The 17,495-nt window shown below is 51.4% G+C and overlaps 1 protein-coding gene across 3 annotated transcripts; it reads left to right on the forward strand.

Annotated features, from left to right (window-relative positions):
* Nucleotides 1–1,497: 1,497 nt before the first annotated feature.
* Nucleotides 1,498–12,159, forward strand: Slc35f6 (solute carrier family 35 member F6). Of its 3 annotated transcripts, none has more exons than XM_052186219.1 (6): nucleotides 1,498–1,664; nucleotides 8,319–8,391; nucleotides 9,053–9,224; nucleotides 9,438–9,650; nucleotides 10,281–10,391; nucleotides 10,937–12,159. In XM_052186219.1, the coding sequence occupies exons 1-6, from the start codon at nucleotides 1,588–1,590 to the stop codon at nucleotides 11,407–11,409; spliced, it is 1,119 nt and encodes a 372-aa protein (XP_052042179.1). In that variant the 5' UTR covers nucleotides 1,498–1,587; the 3' UTR covers nucleotides 11,410–12,159. The 3 variants fall into 3 exon arrangements, with proteins under 3 accessions (XP_052042179.1, XP_052042181.1, XP_052042180.1); XM_052186221.1 differs by lacking the exon at nucleotides 1,498–1,664 and adding an exon at nucleotides 2,301–5,565; XM_052186220.1 differs by lacking the exon at nucleotides 1,498–1,664 and adding an exon at nucleotides 6,092–6,560.
* Nucleotides 12,160–17,495: the final 5,336 nt, after the last annotated feature.

A 17,495-nucleotide genomic window follows, 5' to 3' on the forward strand; every position in this document is an offset into this window, starting at 1 on the left:
ACAAAACTAAAAGCACTGTGGGGAACACATAGCTCAGAAGAAGTCACCTCTTAGATCTTTTATCCCTGACTTCACTGAAAAGAGCATGCTCTCGTGAAGAAAAATTCTGGAATGTTCTGCAGATCCAAGATCTATCCAACATGTGGTCCTTCTTGCATGAAAGCTGTTTCCCTCTCTGTATGATAGCCTCCTATATTTTTGTTCATGACCCCATTTATAACACATTCTCTATCTCATCTTCCAAAACAGATATTACAGCCCCTTGGAGATTTTTTTTCTGAGACTATACTATCCATGTTCACAAGTTCAAGGCAACCAGGAAGAAGTGGTTAAGAGAACCTTTTTTTTTTCATACCTGTAGTAATAGAATCTTCAGAAACAGAGGAACTGTGTATGGTAGGTCAAATGGCCATCAAGGGTGTTTTGGGATTTTTGGTTTTGCCTGGGGTAGGGCATGAGCTACCAACCACATGGGCAAGGAACAGGAAGGCGGGCGGCTGGCATCTGAGAACCCACTCCTCTAAATTGTCCTCTGACCTCTACATGCACCACACACACCTTGAAAGTGCCCTCCAGTAACACACAAATAAATGTATTTTTTTAAACAAACTGATAGCCAGTTATGAACTGGAGTCCATCTTGGAGTACAGAGTGAGGTGGAAGACAGTCCGGCTTACACAACAAGATCCTGACTCAAAAACGAATTAAGTGCTAGAAGTCCTCTACACACAAACCGAGGTCTGGCCTTTCTGTCGGGATGCTTCTGAACAGTATTTACAGGGGTCCTGAAGAGTAAGTGGGAAGCTTAATGCAGGAGCCATCCAAAAGCCACAGTGTTTTAAGTCTACACCCCCAACACACACACACACACACACACACACACACACACACACACAGTTACCCAGGCTGGTCTCAAGCTCCTTATATAGTGGAAACCGGTCTTCACTTTTCAAGTGCTAGGAATGCATGCCCAGTTTGTGTTTTCTAGTTTTAGCTGTTAAACACCCCACTGGAAGCTAGAACGCAAATGCTCCTTGACTGAAAGATTTGAGCAATTGAAAAATCCCTAGGGATCTCTCTCTCCTTTTCTGTCTCTCTGTCTCTCTGTCTCTCTCTCTCTCTCCTCACCCCCTCCAGTTCTCTGGAGACCCTGGAGAAAGGAGATTCCCACGCTGTAACTATTACCAAGTAGCCAGTCTCGACCTCTCAAAATTGTTTACAAAATGATCTAAGATTGCCTAAGCATCTCTACATGACCCCAAGCGCCCATTTTACAAACCGAGAGACCAAGGGGCTGGGAGTGTACAGGGCTCGCTCAGCAGGCATGAGATACTAGCAGTGCACAAAGAAAAAGAAGCCGAGCAATGGAGAAGAAAAGAAAATCTGTGGGCCCGGGACCCTGCACTCTGCTTCTCCAGCACTCCTACCACAGACTGGCGGCAGCTCCGGGGCGGGGCTAGCGGGCGTGGGGCGGGGGCCAGTGGGGTCATGTGACTCCCGGCCCGGAAGTTCTTGAGTAGGAGACAGCACATCCCGGGTGACCCGGGTTGCAGCTGCTGGTTCGAGTGGTCTCCCTTGTCCACCACTATGGCCTGGACTAAGTACCAGTTGTTCCTGGCCGGGCTCATGCTGGTCACCGGCTCCATCAACACGCTTTCGGCAAAGTGAGTCTGGGTCAGGCCGGGAGGGACCTGCTGGGACGGTGGGTGCGGACACCCGGCGCCCTGTCCCCCGCCCGTCCGCTACTCTCCAGCCCCACCAGCCCTCCACACTACCGAGAGCTCAGTTGCGATGGTTTGGTCGAAAGGGTGAGAGGCCGGAAGAAAGCAGGCATCTGAAGGCCACTTTGATTCACGGTCACTTTTATCTCCGAGCCTCAGTTTCCTCATCTTTGAACCGAAGGGTTGGATCAGTTCCTCCCGGCGGCGATCTTGGCGCTGCGGTCAGAGACTGAGAGACTTCCTTGCATGGGAGCTGGGGACCTGCAGGGGAAGCACCGAGCTGAAGGGATGCGCAGGCCAGGAGAAAGTGGCCATGGCTCGTTCATGGGGAAAGAAAGGGAGTAGACTGCATCTTGATGCTTGGTTGGGACTCTTAATATGGCAGAGGTTTGGTGGCACCAGCTGCAAGTGACTTGTTCACAGCATCAAATGGCCCATCACAGCTGGACTTTTTCCCTCCATAATCAGAGGGCACACCGACCTGAGGAGTGACTTGTTGAACGTAGGAGAATTGGGGAAAAAAAAAAAAAGAGTCAGTGTGGTGAACGCAAACTCAGGTTTACCTGAGGCTGGGGGCCACTCTGTGGCTCTGCTTACGGTGAGAACACCTAGCAGGTGCCATCAAGAGAGGTGGGTGGTGCAAACCAGTCCCACAATGAAGCCACAAGGCTGACTGACCCAGAGGATCAAAACAACGTGTCTATCTGGAGAGAAGGGTCCTTAACCGAAATGGTAGCTGGGTACTTCACTCTGGTGTGTGGGAGTAACAGTCTCCAGCTGGTTGGGAGCTAAGGCCCATGCATCACAGAGCTGAGAAGCCCCACATGATCTCCGCCATGATTGGCAGAAAAAAACTTGACAGTTCTTTGTCAGTTTATCTACCTCTGCCTCAGGGCAAGGCCTTTCTTCATCTATTCGCCACGTGCCGGCTGTCATCTGTCCTTTGTCCAGTGTGCATTTGGAGCAATGCGCCTCTCCCAGTCCGGCCTCAGTTTCTTACAGGGCCCGGCTAGGAGAGAGAGTCGGTGTGGCGGCTCCAGGTAAAAGGCCTCCAGGGCTGTGCTCTGGCCTTCCTGGACTTCTGTGCTGTGAGCCTTGTGTAGCCATTTCTCATTTACGTCTCAGGGTTCTTGTACCTAACAGAGTCTGTCAGAGCTGTGACGCGCCCAGGACAGAAGTGGGCACTCATCAGGTGACTGTAAGCTACCTTCAGTGTGAGAGAGAAGAGGCCGGGAGAACGTCCCTGCCTCTTGAGATGTTTGATATAGGAGGTGAAAGAGACAGATGTGTGCACATGTGCCAGTCACAATGGGTCCCCTCTCTTCCCCAAAAGGAGGAGGGCACAATCTATGGAACCCAGAATAAGACCTATGCAGTTCTTGGGCCTATCTCTGGGTGTCTTGTGATGAGAGTCTCACACCAGCCAAGGACTGCTGCTAATGTTCAGAGCGGCTATTAGCCTGTCCAGGCTGCTGCCCCTAGGAAGAATCCAAATAGTCGTTTACTGCTTAGATAAACCAAGTTGACTCAGTCCTTCCTTTGAAAACCTCCAAACCGGTCAGGTAGGAAGCCCCACCCTTTGAGGCTGCTAGAGAGTCAGGAGGACTCCCAGTGAGAGTCTTAACCTTTGATCCCTCCTTAGCCCATTACCTTTTGTGTGGCCTCTCAGGAGCCCTGTCCCCAACCCCATCCTGAGATGGGGCCCAGAACTGAACTGTAAACATTGTTCTGAAGTAAACAGTGAGAAAGATCCTCTGGGAGAAAGAAGGCTGGAGGGAACAGAAAGCTTTCCAGGAAGGAAGGTACGGTTGAAAGTGGCGTTGCTGGCCAGTGGTTTCCAGTCAGTGCACAGGACCCAGGCCTACCACGTTACAGGCCATCTACCTTGGCATCCTTCCACGTGATCTCAGGGAGGGAAGTAGATGGATTCATCTTCCCTAGATGGGAAACTGAGGCACAGAAAGGTTTAGTTACATGCAACTCCAACTTGGTTCCCAAGTGATGGCTTCAGTCTGAGTCCAAGTGTTCCAACTCTAGAATCCGTGCCATAACGTCCTATTAGGTGATGACACCCCGCCATTCATTTTTAGAAGACAAAATCGGTTATCTATCTTTTGAAAGACGATTTCACTGTATAGTCCCTAGCTGGCCTTGAACACAGAACCTTCCTGCCTTCACCTCCCAAGTAATGGGTTTACAGTTATACACCACCAAGTCCATGGACATTTCCTTATTGTTGTGAACAGAAATCATCCAGTCTGATCCTGCAACTCCCAAAAGAAGTTGTTTTTTGTGACTTGGCTTACTGATGCCAGGATTGGTACCCAGGCCTCGATGCCAGTCCCATCCTAGTCATTAGGACAGCCCCGAAGTCCTGGCTCTATGGGCTTCCTATCCCCCCACTGTGTCTAGAATGGGCAGTCCTATCAGTGGCACCTTCTACTTCCGCCCCCACCTCCAGGGTGCCCCCCTTATGGGACTGGACAGCAAACCTCACCCAGGTCAGGGAAGCCTATCCGTCTTCCCACCTGCTTATCTTAAGAGCCTCTGGCAGACCTGGGCAGTGTCTGCTGTGTAAGGAGGCCACTGCTGCCTTTCTCGGTCCCCAGGAAGATTGGCAGCCTCAGATGAGGAAGCTGCCTGCTCTGCGGGGACCACAGGTCAGCTCTCTTCTACCCACTCAGCATGCTTTAGAAGACCATAGAGCTATCACACGCCCATAGGGAGAAAAGCCCATGCTACAGCCATGAATGATCCCACAGCCCTCTCTGAGCATCGGCTAAGGTCCCCTCCCTAGGAAGTTTTGCTTCTCCTTTCAGTGGCTGTTTCCTTGTCCCCTCCCCAGCCACTTCTGCTGACCATATTCTTGAGCCAGCATGTCTGCCCGGCTCATTGCCAATGGCCACTCCCATTTCAGAGCCTCCTTATCCAGATACAGCTAAGGTTCTCCACAAGAAGAACCAAAGTCAGACAGACCCTCAAAGCTCCCTCCTAAGTCCCCGAGGCCCCCACCCCCAGCTTCCTGGGGTTGAAGAGCCTACCCAGCCAGGGAGGGCTCATGAGCCTGACTTGCCTCCACCTGTGGGTAGGAGACCCTGTGTGGCATCACCAGGCCTCTGTTGGAGAAGAAGCTCCCACTGTCCCTTCAGCTTTCTTGGCATTGTTGCTTCAGTGTGGCTACATGACCAACTTGAGAGCCTGTCAGGAGGCCGTGCAGAGGAGAGGAGAGGGTCAGATTTGGAAGCTGTGTGATGAGAATCTCTGCCCTGTTCCCCCACAGAACTGCAGGAAGGTCTTCTCACCCACAGCAATGGGAGGGCTCACCAATCAAGTGTCTACCCTCTCACTGGGGAGTCACGGCCCTTCTGAGGACCCCTGGATGAGACGAAGAAGCTGTCTCACTGTTGGACAACCTGTGCATTCAGGAGGAAGTGGCACCACTTTTGCAGGAATCAGCAGTGACTGAACATTTCAGCATTGCTTCAGTCTCTGTCACTCCTGGGTGCACAACTTCTACAATGCTGAGCTTTGAGTGTGGGCAAGGAAAACCTCCTCCTGCATGTGACTCACCGCCCAGCAGAGTTAGTCACCCCATGGCCCGCCTGCTGACACTTGGAAGCCCTGAGGAAGCTGGCCTCTGCCAGCTCAGGGTATACCCTCCTAAGGCTTCACACTAAGGTGTCTAGAGAAAATAGAGGCCCATCTGCAAGACTGGCTCTCTCCTCGCCTCAGGAGGAACAGTCTAGAGTAAGAAGGTTGGGAAAAGTTAAAGACTCAAGGTGCAGAAACTGGATGTTACCATTCCCTTCCAATCCCAGCCCTGGCTGCTAGCCCTGTTGCATATGTGAGTCCCACGGCTCATCTTGAACCCTGGATATCTCCGCCAAATAAGGGTTTATGCAGGATGATAGCCAAGTGTCTTTTAGTTCCACATGCCCTGGCTGTGGAACTTCAGAGACACCACGCAGAACCCCTTTAGGTTCATCTGTCTCAGGAGCAGTGGATAGCCAGAGACTGTGTGTATTATGCTTTATAAAAAAGAAAAAGAGCCATGGCTACGTTTGATAGAAGCATGTTATGGTGAGGTAGGAGCGGTGCCTCTGCGGGCCAGGGCATCCCTTCCCCTGAGCTTCCAGCCATATGATGGTAGTATAGTGAAGAACAGAGTTTATGTAGTGCATGGGGAGGGGAGCTGGAAGGGAGGGGAGAGAGGGAGAAAGGGGATAAGATAGTAAGAGAGGGAGGAGGGGCAAACAGCCCCTTTTATAGTAAGCCAGGCCTACCTGACTCGCCAGGTAACTGGGGGGGGCGGAGCCTAGAAGAAATGCTAACAGCACACACACTTGTAAGCAAAAGCCAGGTGAGACCACACTGACCCCACTCAGGGGAGGTGGTTCTGACTGCCTGGGGAACAGGAAGGGGAAAAGAACATGGAAGTGTGTGCTGTAAACCCCAGAGGCCTGGTTTATAGGGCTTGTGTTATCTCCTACGTTTGATACCTGTCAGCATTGGCCTGGGAATCTCTGGAACCCATCTGGTTCCAGATGTGTGTGACCGAAGCTTCTCCGTGTTCTCAGTGTTTCTCATAGTAAACAGCAGCAGGGCTTGACCGCAGGTGTGCGCATTGTCAACTGGGAACACTGGAACTTCTCTCTGCAGCCTGAGCCTGAGCCGCCCTCTGAAACTGAAGGTCCTTATGAGGCCTAAGAGCTCACTGCCCAGGACTGGCTCAGGCAGTGCTCAAAGAGCTGCCTGTTAGAAAACCATGTTTGTGGTGGCGTGTGCCTTTAAGTCCAGCAGAGGCAAGTGGATCTGTGTGAGACCAGCCTGGTCCTCATTGTAAGTTTTTAGCCAGCCAGGGCTACATATTAAGACCCTGTCTCAAAGGAGAAGAAAAAAGTCTTGGACTAGAGAGTTGTTGGGGAGGCAGGGCCAGGCATCAGAGTGCCATCTGACTTTAAGGGCCATAGCTATCATCCTCAGACACTTCGAGGATGGATTTAGGATCTGTGAGGCGCGCATGGTGAGCCAAGACCCCTACTCTTGTCTCCTCGCAGGCCTGAAGACATGCACTGGGCTGGTAGCCAACACCTAGTCCCCTGGTTGGATAGGTTCTTAGATACAAAGAGATTCCATTTCTCTAGTCGGAAGCCAGCCAAACAATACCTGTCCAGACAAACCAGGCCTACCTTGCAGAGAAAGCCTAGACAGACACTCTTAAAGAGAAAGTCTCAACCGGGCAGCCAGCCAGCTAACTCCCCACAAGACAGACCCATACTGTTCCTGTTGCATCATCAGGGGCTACGTCAGACCTGTGGGAAATCAGTCTCCTGGACACTGGGCCTGGGGCTTAGCACCTATCACATTCACAAGCTAGGCTCTGGAAGGCTCAGTCACTCAACAGAACATTGGGGCTGCACAGGGAGCAGCGGGCAGAAAGTGTGGAAGGACCTCTGCTAAAGTGATTCAGACCTAAGCGAGTGTGGGACCAGAATGAGCATTAGATGTGAGCTGCACAAGCAGCCCAGGGTGCTTCTGGGTAATGGCCACACTGCTAGACCCAGGTCTAGGGGGTCTTAAGTGTCAAGTCTGTGATCTAAAAGCATAGCACCAGGATGAGAAAATGACTTCCATTTTGTGGTTAGGTAGCAACAATACAGAATGAGGGTATAGCTGCCTGAAGTATGCTGGGAAGGGTTCTGGGATGGATGGGGCCAGTCCCACCACTGGTCTCTGTCTATGGTGGTACTCATTGGCATGTTACACCATAACAGGTATCGCACGTGTTAGGGCTGTGAAGGATCCTGGGCCAGAGTGCCCTTCTGGATCAGAGGTTTGGGTGGTTGGTTGGATGGATGGTAAGTTAATTGGCTGGTTGGTTGGTTGGATAGATGGTTGGTTGGTTGGTGGCAGGTCTCTACACATAATCCAAGCTAGTCTCAAACTCACTGTGTAGCACAGACTGACCTTGAGTTCACATCAGGCTTGGCCTCTTTAATGCTAAGTTTACAAATGTGTGGCCTCCTCATGCCCAGCTGACCAGAGACTCTTGACACTCTTCATGTACTGGTCCTTTCAACAATCCAAAGGTTTCAGAAGATGCCAAACAAGTTACAGTAAAGTTACCAGACATTAGAGAGCAGCTTTGCTGCCAGTCTTGGTACATGCCTCTACTCCCAGCACTCAGGAATCTGAGGCAGGAGGATTTCAAGTTCAAGCCTAGATTATAAAGTGAGACCTTGTCTCAGGGAAAAGAAAAGGGGGAGGGGAAATCTCGTTTACCATGTGTGTGTGTTTAATACACCAAATCTTAAGCGATGGCTTTAGTTTTATTTTGAGGAGTAATAAATGTGGCCTGTTTCATTTGAACAACATTGATGTAATAATATCTGATGCCTACGAGTTGCAGAAGCAGAGGTGCTGTGACTCTATGTCCATATGTTGATGAAATATATCTTAAAACTGCTCACCATGGAGACAGGTTCCTCCGAAGAGCAGTGTTGTCGGGCTAACTGAGTCCAGCTGGGTGGAGAAGTCCATCAAGCTGCCAGTCTGACCGTCCGTCTGTCCGTCCGTCCCTCCCTCTGTCTGCTGCAGGTGGGCCGACAACTTTGTGGCTGAGGGCTGTGGAGGAAGCCAGGAACACAGCTTCACGCATCCCTTCGTCCAGGTACCAGCGTCATCTTCCTGCCCAAGCTTTACCCAGACACCCCTGCGGCTGGTCTCTTTCCTGGCCTAAGGATAAAGCTACTCAAAAGCTATGCACATCTCTGCTCTCCCAGAATAGAGCCAGAGTCCCAAGAGCACCCCTGGAAGGGCATGGTTGTCTGTGGGAGGTCTGTGTGGGTCCTGATGAATGGTTACACTCTCCACCGTGTCCCATGTGGGTGCATGGAAACACTAGCTCCAGTGAGAAGGACGCCTTGTCCATCTCCCCTGAGCATAGAACTTCACGGGGACAATGAAATGGGGACAATGAAAGATACCCTGTTTCTGGACTGAGAGTCGGAAGACTCAGGGTTATTCCCCAGCATGGCCATCGGACCTTCCATGAGCCTTTGAACTGTCTGAGTCTGTTTCTATATCTAGATTGAAAAGGTCTGCCTGATGGGTTAATTTTTACACTGTGCCATGCCCCATAGGGTGTCCAGTGAGATGTTCTGGGGCCCCTGTGACAGGCCTAGTGGCCTGGCTGGCCTCCCACAGCTGTCCTGCCTTTGTCTATTTGACATTTTGGGGTTCTAGGTACAGTTATATATTAAGACAAAACACAGTACCACTGAAGGTGACCCCGAGAGTCAGTGCGGATTCCTTGTGTCCTGTTCCTGCAGGCAGTGGGCATGTTCCTGGGAGAGTTTTCCTGCCTCGCTGCCTTCTATCTGCTCAAATGCCAAGCCAGAAGACAATCAGACTCCAGTGTTGAGCCCCAGCAGCCCTTCAACGCCCTGCTTTTCCTGCCCCCAGCCCTGTGTGACATGACTGGGACCAGCATCATGTATGTGGGTAAGTAAGTGACCTGGCCAGCGAGGCCATGATTACGGGACTACACGTGAGTCAGCGTCGCCTGAGACACCCTACTGCTTCCCCACAGAACTCATTTGTGCTTCTCTAAGACTCAGTAAGGGCAATCTCATCTTGTTCCTACTCCCTGGGGACATCTTGGTGGCGGCCAGCCTTTGCCCTTAACAGCTAAGAATCGGGTCTCTCCTTTGCTAGCCCTGAACATGACCAGTGCCTCAAGCTTCCAGATGCTGCGGGGTGCAGTGATCATCTTCACAGGCCTGTTCTCAGTGGCCTTCCTGGACCGGAGGCTGGCACCTAGCCAGTGGCTGGGCATCCTGATCACTATTGCAGGACTGGTGGTAGTTGGCCTGGCTGACCTCCTAAGCAAGCATGACAATCAACACAAGCTCAGTGAAGTAATCACAGGTAAGGCAGCTGCTCCCCTGTCCCCTCCCCTCTGGAAGCCTACAGAAAGTTATTCCACAGATTCATCCGGGCTCTGGTGGTCACGTGTCCTGGGTTGGGTCATTGCTCTTGATGGGTAGAAGTGTGAGGGAGACCCGGAGAATGTGACTGGACCAAGGAAGAGTGACAGACGAGCAGCAGGAGGAGGCTGTTGAGTCCTGTGGCTCACATTCATTCACAAATACAAACTGCTGGTTTGGAGTGGAACAGGAGAACCAATCACTGACACACACCCAGCCCCAAGCATCTCTCATCACAGTAACCCAGACCAGCAGGAACTGCTGTAGCACACTGTATACTGATGTGACCACCTGAGCTAGTCAGAGTCACATATAAACCTGAAGTATCTTGTCTCAAGCCCGTTGCTCTCTGAAGGAGCCACCTACCACAGCTCTCAGGCCAAGGCAGGTCTCTGGACCTTCTGGAAGCCCAGGCCTGCTGGCTGTCCTACCCTCAAGGCCAGGAAGTCAGGACGCAAGGTCAACCCTGGGAAACAGGAAGCTGACTTGCTGTTCTGTCCCTGGACTTTCCTATCACCACCCCCAACCCTAGCTCCAGGGTGCCCTGTTTGACTGGTGCCGTTCTCCTCAGGTGACTTGTTGATCATCATGGCCCAGATCATCATTGCTATCCAGATGGTGCTGGAGGAGAAGTTTGTCTACAAACACAATATCCACCCACTCCAGGCAGTGGGCATCGAGGGTACGTGTGGGCACAGGCCTGGGAGCAGTAGCTGGAGGGAGGGGTCTACTGGGGCAGCGTGTGTTGTGAAACTCATAAAAGTAGGATGTAGAGTGGGCTGGGAACTTGATAGAGTGAGCCTGCATTCCCCAGAGGGACACGGGCCAGGTGTGACGAGACAGAGGGAAAATGAACAAGATGTCCACCTCCTCCTCTAGAAGGAGCGACAGCCAGGAAGGGGCCGGACAGTGCAGATACTTGGACCAGGTATCTCAGTACCTCATTGCTAAGCAGTTCTGAGTCTCTTGGAGCCGCAGCTCCCAGCAGGCAGGGGGAAGGAAGAGGGGCTTCCTGACAGGGCAGTGGCTTGAGTTGCTAGCTGTGAGTTTGAAAACCAGTGAGTTGTCATTTGAGTGCATTATTGGGTTGACATCGAGGCCGAGGGACAGATCCCGGGAATGGACAACAGGAACCTAACAGAGACAGTGGTCCAGAGACGAGAGCGCCCGTGTCCGTGCTGGGAGCCCAGCAGGGTGAGGATGTGACGCCCGTGCTTGCTTCCCCAGGCTTCTTTGGCTTTGTGATCCTCTCCCTGCTGCTGGTGCCCATGTACTACATCCCTGCTGCCTCCTTCGGTGGGAACCCTCGTGGGGTGCTGGAGGACGCTCTGGATGCCTTCTGCCAGGTGGGCCGGCAGCCCCTGATTGCCCTGGCTCTGCTGGGCAACATCAGCAGCATTGCCTTCTTCAACTTTTCGGGGATCAGTGTCACCAAGGAACTGAGCGCCACCACCCGCATGGTGCTGGACACCCTGCGCACCGTGGTCATCTGGGTCTTTACCCTCGCACTGGGCTGGGAGATCTTCCATCCACTGCAGATCCTCGGTTTCCTCATCCTCCTTATGGGCACCGCCCTCTACAATGGACTGCACCGACCACTGCTAGCCTGCTTGTCCAGACGCTGGCGACCCCATACTCAGGAGGGAGAGCAAGAGAGACTGCTGGGTGACAGCCGGACTCCCATCAATGAAGCCAGCTGAGCCCGCAGTGGGATCTCTGCTGCCACCAGATGGCTGAGGCCATGCAGACTTGTGGACTGTGAGTGCCCTGTCCCCAAGGCCTCGCCCCACCCATCCCTGCTGACCTCTGTGTACAGCCGCTACCAGAGAGGATAGGAAGATACCAGGTCCTGCTCTGATCCTGAGGCCTGTAATGTTGGGACCCAGCCCCCACAGGCCCAGAGATGGCAACCACTCTCAGCCTACAGTTCTGCTGCACTAGAACAAAATTGTGAGCTTGAATAGCAAGAATTTACAGCCCTGGTATTTCTGTGTTATACACTAAGTTGTCATGGTAGATTATCTAGCTTAGGAATCATAAACTACAAAGAAGTCGGTGAACAGGTTCAAATCAGAACTAAGAGACTATTCTGCAAAGTTGGAAGATATTCCTGAAGCCTGTCTAGTTTCTGGTCCGCCGCGGCTGTGGATCTGTCTGCTTTGCAGCACAGGTGTACAGAATGTGTCCTTGGTGCCTTGCAGCCCCAGCGTCCTGTGGGCCTCTCTAATTGTCACTAGCCTGAGAAAAGAGCAGCACACCTGTACCCCTCCTCCCCATGGTGGGCTCTTTGGTGTTTTGGTTTTGGTTTTGGTTTAGCTTGGGGGTTTTGCCATTACATGTCCCTGGCAGTCCTGAAACCCGTGATGTAGTCCAGGCTGACCTCAAACTCACAGAGATTCACCTTCTACTTCCTCAATGCTGGAATTAAAGGTGTATATTGCCTAGCCCAACACCTTGTTGTTTTGATGTTCTGTTCTTCACACCCTAAGGCCTCTCTGCCTTGGAAAGACAAAGGGGGGTTCCTGGCAGCCCTTGGAAATCACTTCAGGAAAGGTTTTGTTTGTTTTGGTTTGTTTTGTTTTGTTTGAAACAAAAGTCTTACTGTGTACCACCATTCAGCTTCCTAAATCGCCTGGAGCTGGCCTCAAACTCTGCCTTCCTGCCTCACCCTCCAGGTGCTGAGAAGAAAAGAATGTGCCGCCTCTCCACAGAGCTTCCCTTCTCAAGAAGGAGCTGGAAGCCTGGAGGTATAGCTTGTTTGGCAACAGGGATCTGTGTTTATTGATACAGGCAGCTGCATAACTCTGTATTAGAGAGCCAGTGCGGCCCCACTCTAGGAATCCGGACCCAGACTTAGCAGGGCTCTTCCTCACTGGGTGATCTGGCTTCCCCAGCGTTGGGTTGAATGCTCCCTCCCTCTCAGGATATCTGCAGAGGCCCCTGCACACCCAGAGCCTGTCCCAGCCAGCCAGGCGTGTCTGAATCCACTACTACATGTGTCTCTGTGGGCCTTTGGCGTGGATTTCTATGGCTCACTAAAGACCTAACACACTGTTACAAAGCAGAAGCTCTCACCGGCAGCAGGAAGGAGCCTCGGGGAAGCAGCCCCGGGCCCTGGCAACTCTTAGTCTAAGCATTGTTATGTGAATGGCTAAATGGCTACTCAATAGTAAAACACTAACGACTTTCTTTGTGAGGGGAAGGTGCCCTTGAGAACAAAGCACTTAGTTTAATTTGATTCCAAAAGATTCTAATGGTGTGTCCTGGAAGGAACTCTTCCATTCCTCTGTCTTTGGATTTTTTTTTTGTTTTGGTTTTTTGGATTTGGTTTTTTCGAGACAGGGTTTCTCTGTACAGCCCTGGCTGTCCTGGAACTCACTCAGTAGACCAGGCTGGCCTCAAACTCAGAAATCTGCCTGCCTCTGCCTCCCAGACTGCTGGAATTATAGGCGTGCGCCACCACCGCCCCGCTCCATTCCTCTGTCAAGGAAGGAACTTTTCCATTCCGTTAGCCCTGAGTCCCAGAGACTCAAACTTCTCTGGACTGCAGTCTGTCACAGGGAAAGCAAACGGGAACTCTATGCCCATTTACTCAAGGTGACAGAGACAGTGTAGCAGCTGTCCTGCACAAAAGTAAAAACTGGGGCCCTACAATGTTGTTTTAGAGGGTTTTTTTAAAAAAAAAAGAAATGAAAATTTGTCAATATTAGACATTTTACTGAAATGAAAGAAAATAGGCCTAAGTGTATTATCATCCAGGAAAAAAATGTCAGGCATCCAAAGCACAAACACCGTTTACAACTTCCAACGAAGACCCCACAGCCCAGAACCACGGAGATGTTCCACGGGTGAAAGCACGTGCAGAAGCCTGGAGGCCTGACTTCAGTGCCCAGAACCCTCAGTGGGAGGAGCAGACCGAGGCCTGAATTTGTCCTCTGGCCTTCACATGCATGCGGTGGCACACACGCATACTCATTCACACACATGCATACACATTCACACACATGCATACACATTCACACACAAGCATAAACATTCACACACATACGGTAGTAACAATTCAAAAAATCCTGAAAGACACTGGTACCCAAGAGGGAAAGGTCTCCCCCGGGGCACAACCTATCATGAGCAATGCCAGATGCCCTGGTGCCTTACCCATCCTGTTCTGCCACAGATGGAGAGACCAGAGTTGGTCGACGGAGTCTTGCCTGCCATGGGCTACCCTACTTGTGCTAATCAGGCATATGTCACTATGCCCACCTGCCAGCATCCTCTCAAAACCAGCAGAAGTCTCTGAAATCTTACACGAGCTTGGGGTACCATTCTTGAACACTTTTTTTGTGGGGGCAAGGTTGAGATGGGGTTTCTCTATGTAACAGTCCTGGCTGTCCTGGAACCTAGGACTTGATGTGTAGATCAGGCTAACCTCCAAGTCACAGAGATCTTCCTGCCTCTACCTCTAGAGTGCTGGGATTAAAGGTGTGCCACCACCACCACCCCCAGCTTGAACACTGAACACTTTTTTAGACAAGGGGAAACTGAGTTCTGGGACAGGGCCCCTGTGGCTATACAGCTCTTAACTCTGGCACTGCTATTGGGAATGGCTTAGTGGCATCTCAGTAGTAAACAAAACACTATCATCCTGAGTGTTTGGGGCTTGGGGGGCAGCGACCTATACAAGCTCAGGATTCACTTTTGAAAGCTGTCTTACTTCTAGAGTGAGTGTGAGTGTAGCATTGAGCTCCGTTCTGACTGCTGCTATTGATGGTTTATGTAATGCCATAAAGAGGTGCTTTGCCGCAAGCTAAACCTGATAACCCAGAAATGAGGGCACACGCTCTTTAGTAGTTTTATGTGTCCCTTGCTCCCCACAGGTGCGCCCACCTGCTGGGCTTGAGAAAGGCTTCTCCGGTTTGGGGAGGCTTGTGAGGTTGGTCGGCCTCCTGAGCATCCTGGGAGTTAAGAGGTCATTCATGGCCTCAGGTTCAAGGTGCGCCTCAGGCCCTGCTCCTCCGCCTGAGCTCCCCCAGGGAGATGCAGCATAGGCTGCAGTGTAACTGCCCTCCTCCTGAGGGCATGTCCTCTTCTCACTGTACACCGAATCCTCTGTAATCACTCCAGGATGCAAAGCAAGTTTCCCCTTCAGCTGGATCTGACAAAGGAGATAGGTAGCCACCGAGTTTAAAGTAGTTTTCCTCCAGAAGTGATAGAGGGGGAAGCAGTGGGTGTCAGGGTGGAAAGGGCAGAGGACCATAGCACAGCTTGCTGCCACAGGAGGCAGAGAGGCATTTTCTTTAGGGTGCATTTGTCTTCAACACATCGGTCCCAAGTGTAACTCCACTTTGGAATCATTTGAGCCACATGAGCAGAAATGGTCAAATCAACTTTAGTGAGCCTCATCTCCTTTTTAAATGTATGTGAATGTATGTATATGCATGGTCAAGTACTGTAAGACCCCCCAAAACCGAGGGTGTTCCAGCACCCCACACCCCGGAAGGCGACACCCAAATCACTCGCGAGAAACGGTCTCGATGCAATAGCATGAGGATTTCTTTATTCCAGAATTCTGGGTTCCATAGCCATGCACCACACAGGGTTAGAGGACTGTGGACCCGGAGTGCGGAATTGTGACAGCTTTTATAAGTTTCCGGCAGAGCCCGCGAATCACAAACCAATCATTTCTTAGCATGGAGAGCCCGCGAAATGCGAGCCAATTGATTTGTACCACTCCATAGTTTTTAGACCAATCAGTTTAAATTATTGGAGCCTGCGCTCAGCGGACCAATTAGTTTCCTATAATGTCTACAGCTGCGTGAACTCCTGCTTAGGGGTAATGGCGTAAGTTTACAGAAGCAAGATAAGCTTAGCTCATTTTCAGTTACCCTATGGGGCCAGGATCACCTATTCAAGGCCTTTCTGCTAGGTCTAAACAAAGGGTGGGCTCTGGAATGTGACCTTTTACCTAGTTTCTAACAAAACGAGATAGCATTTTAAACTCCTGATTTCTTGGGGTCATTAGAGTTAGGCTGTATTATTTTCTATCCTTTCAGTACATGTGTATAAGCAGATGTGTACACGTTTTTTGAGTGTGCATGTAGAAGCTACAAGACAACTTTAAGGAAACACTGTCCCCAGCTTTTTCCAGTAGTCCTAGAGCAGGGTAAACAGGATTTGTGGGACCGGGTCCTGCCCTGTCGCCCATGGGGAGGCAAACTGCAGAGAGGCTGACTGTGCTTATCCTGTGTTGCTACTGTTGAGTGTTGGGCTTCAGGGAAGAGCTAAGACACTGATTGGGGCTTAGAAAACGCAGTCCAAGATATGGGGAGCTGAAGCTGGGGTACTCTCACCCCCGGACATCCGGTTGCCGCTAGAGCGCTGCACAGAGCAGTCAGGAATGAGGGATTAAGGGTCCACAGGCCTGTGATGAGGCCGGGACCTTTGGGGTCCCTGAGTACAGCAAGCCTGAGTTAGCTCATCAGTGCTGGTACTGTCTGGGGGCTCCCTCTTCTACTGGAGATTTGGGCAGCAGCTCTGTAAGCAAAGGCCTCCGTGCTCCCCCACAGCGGTTCCGATGGTAGACACAGTCCTTGGTTCCAAACTGTTCATCGGTTGTTCATCGTGGAAAATTGATGTGTACCAACTTCTCAGGGTGGACCAGGGGTTAAATACCTTTGTAGGCAGGGAAGAGATGCTTATTGGCTAAACTCTCAGGGCCTATAGGTACCTCATTCACATGGAGAACTCTGTTTTGGACTACATGATGGACAGATGTCCCAAGGTACATGTTCCAGGCGCCTACCGTCTCAGGTGTGTGTACCCGAGTTCCCTGCGTCTCAGACTTGTTCTATCTCACCGAGTTTCCTGGCATGGTCCATGTCCCACAGGGATCCATTACTGGAAAGGAAAGCCATAGCCCAAGATGGTCTTTAAGAAGGAAATGCAACCGCTGAGTCAGCGAACTGTCCCAGTGATGAAAAAGTGTCACTACCTGGACTGTACAAGAGCAGAACTGTCGTTTATGGCAGGGAAGAAAAGAAAATCTCCAAAGTCGCAGAGCTAGCAGACAGGAAGCTAGGACGCAAGCTTACATCAAAGCTTGTGTAAAGCCCACACTCAAGCCATGCCCCTGAGCCGATGAGAGTCGACGTGGGGCCTGTGGGCTCTGATCGTGAAAGTGGCCCTAAAGTTGGGTGTGTTTATACACGCTCGAGTGTCTGTGTACATGTGCCTGTGTGAGTGTGTGGGAAACTGAACCCAAGAGGCCTCGTGCCTACTAGGCAAGCCCTCTACCAATGATCTGTATCGCCGTCTCTCTCTTTACCTATGATTTTGTTGCAGGTCTTTCTCAGTTGCCCAGACCAGCCTTGGGCTGGCCCTGTCGCTTAGGCAATCCTTAAATATTAGGTCTGCCTCCTCAGCCTCCCAAGTAGGTGGGGTGGGTGACAGTTTATGACCACTGTGCCCTTCAGGATCGACATCTTTCAAGCTAGATGTCTATTGAATAATGTAGAAAATATAGAACAGGAGGAGGAGGAGCGAGAGGAGGGGGAGAGAAGGGGAATGAAAATTCAAGCTGAGTGGGGAGGGCCCAATCACATAGCTCCTTGAGTCACACGAACACTGCTCTTCTCCGTCTCTCCCCCATCACGTCTCGCTGTATTGCTCGAGCCAGAGTGTATCTCTTCCGATTAGCATGAGCAACCTCCTGGTGGTCCCCATGTGCTGGGTCACCATGCTAGTACCAACTCAGCCAAGCACGTCCCAGGACACCATCCCTGGGCCTAAA

Source organism: Apodemus sylvaticus, chromosome 6, assembly GCF_947179515.1.
Source record: "Apodemus sylvaticus chromosome 6, mApoSyl1.1, whole genome shotgun sequence".
Classification (NCBI taxonomy): Eukaryota; Metazoa; Chordata; class Mammalia; order Rodentia; family Muridae; genus Apodemus; species Apodemus sylvaticus.

Coding starts and splice junctions, on each gene's coding strand:
- Slc35f6 (XM_052186219.1), top strand. CDS start 1,588: ATGGCCTGGACTAAGTACCAGTTGTTCCTGGCCGGGCTCATGCTGGTC. Junction 9,225..9,437: donor GACCAGCATCATGTATGTGG/GTAAGTAAGTGA, acceptor CTCCTTTGCTAG/CCCTGAACATGACCAGTGCC. Junction 9,651..10,280: donor GCTCAGTGAAGTAATCACAG/GTAAGGCAGCTG, acceptor CGTTCTCCTCAG/GTGACTTGTTGATCATCATG.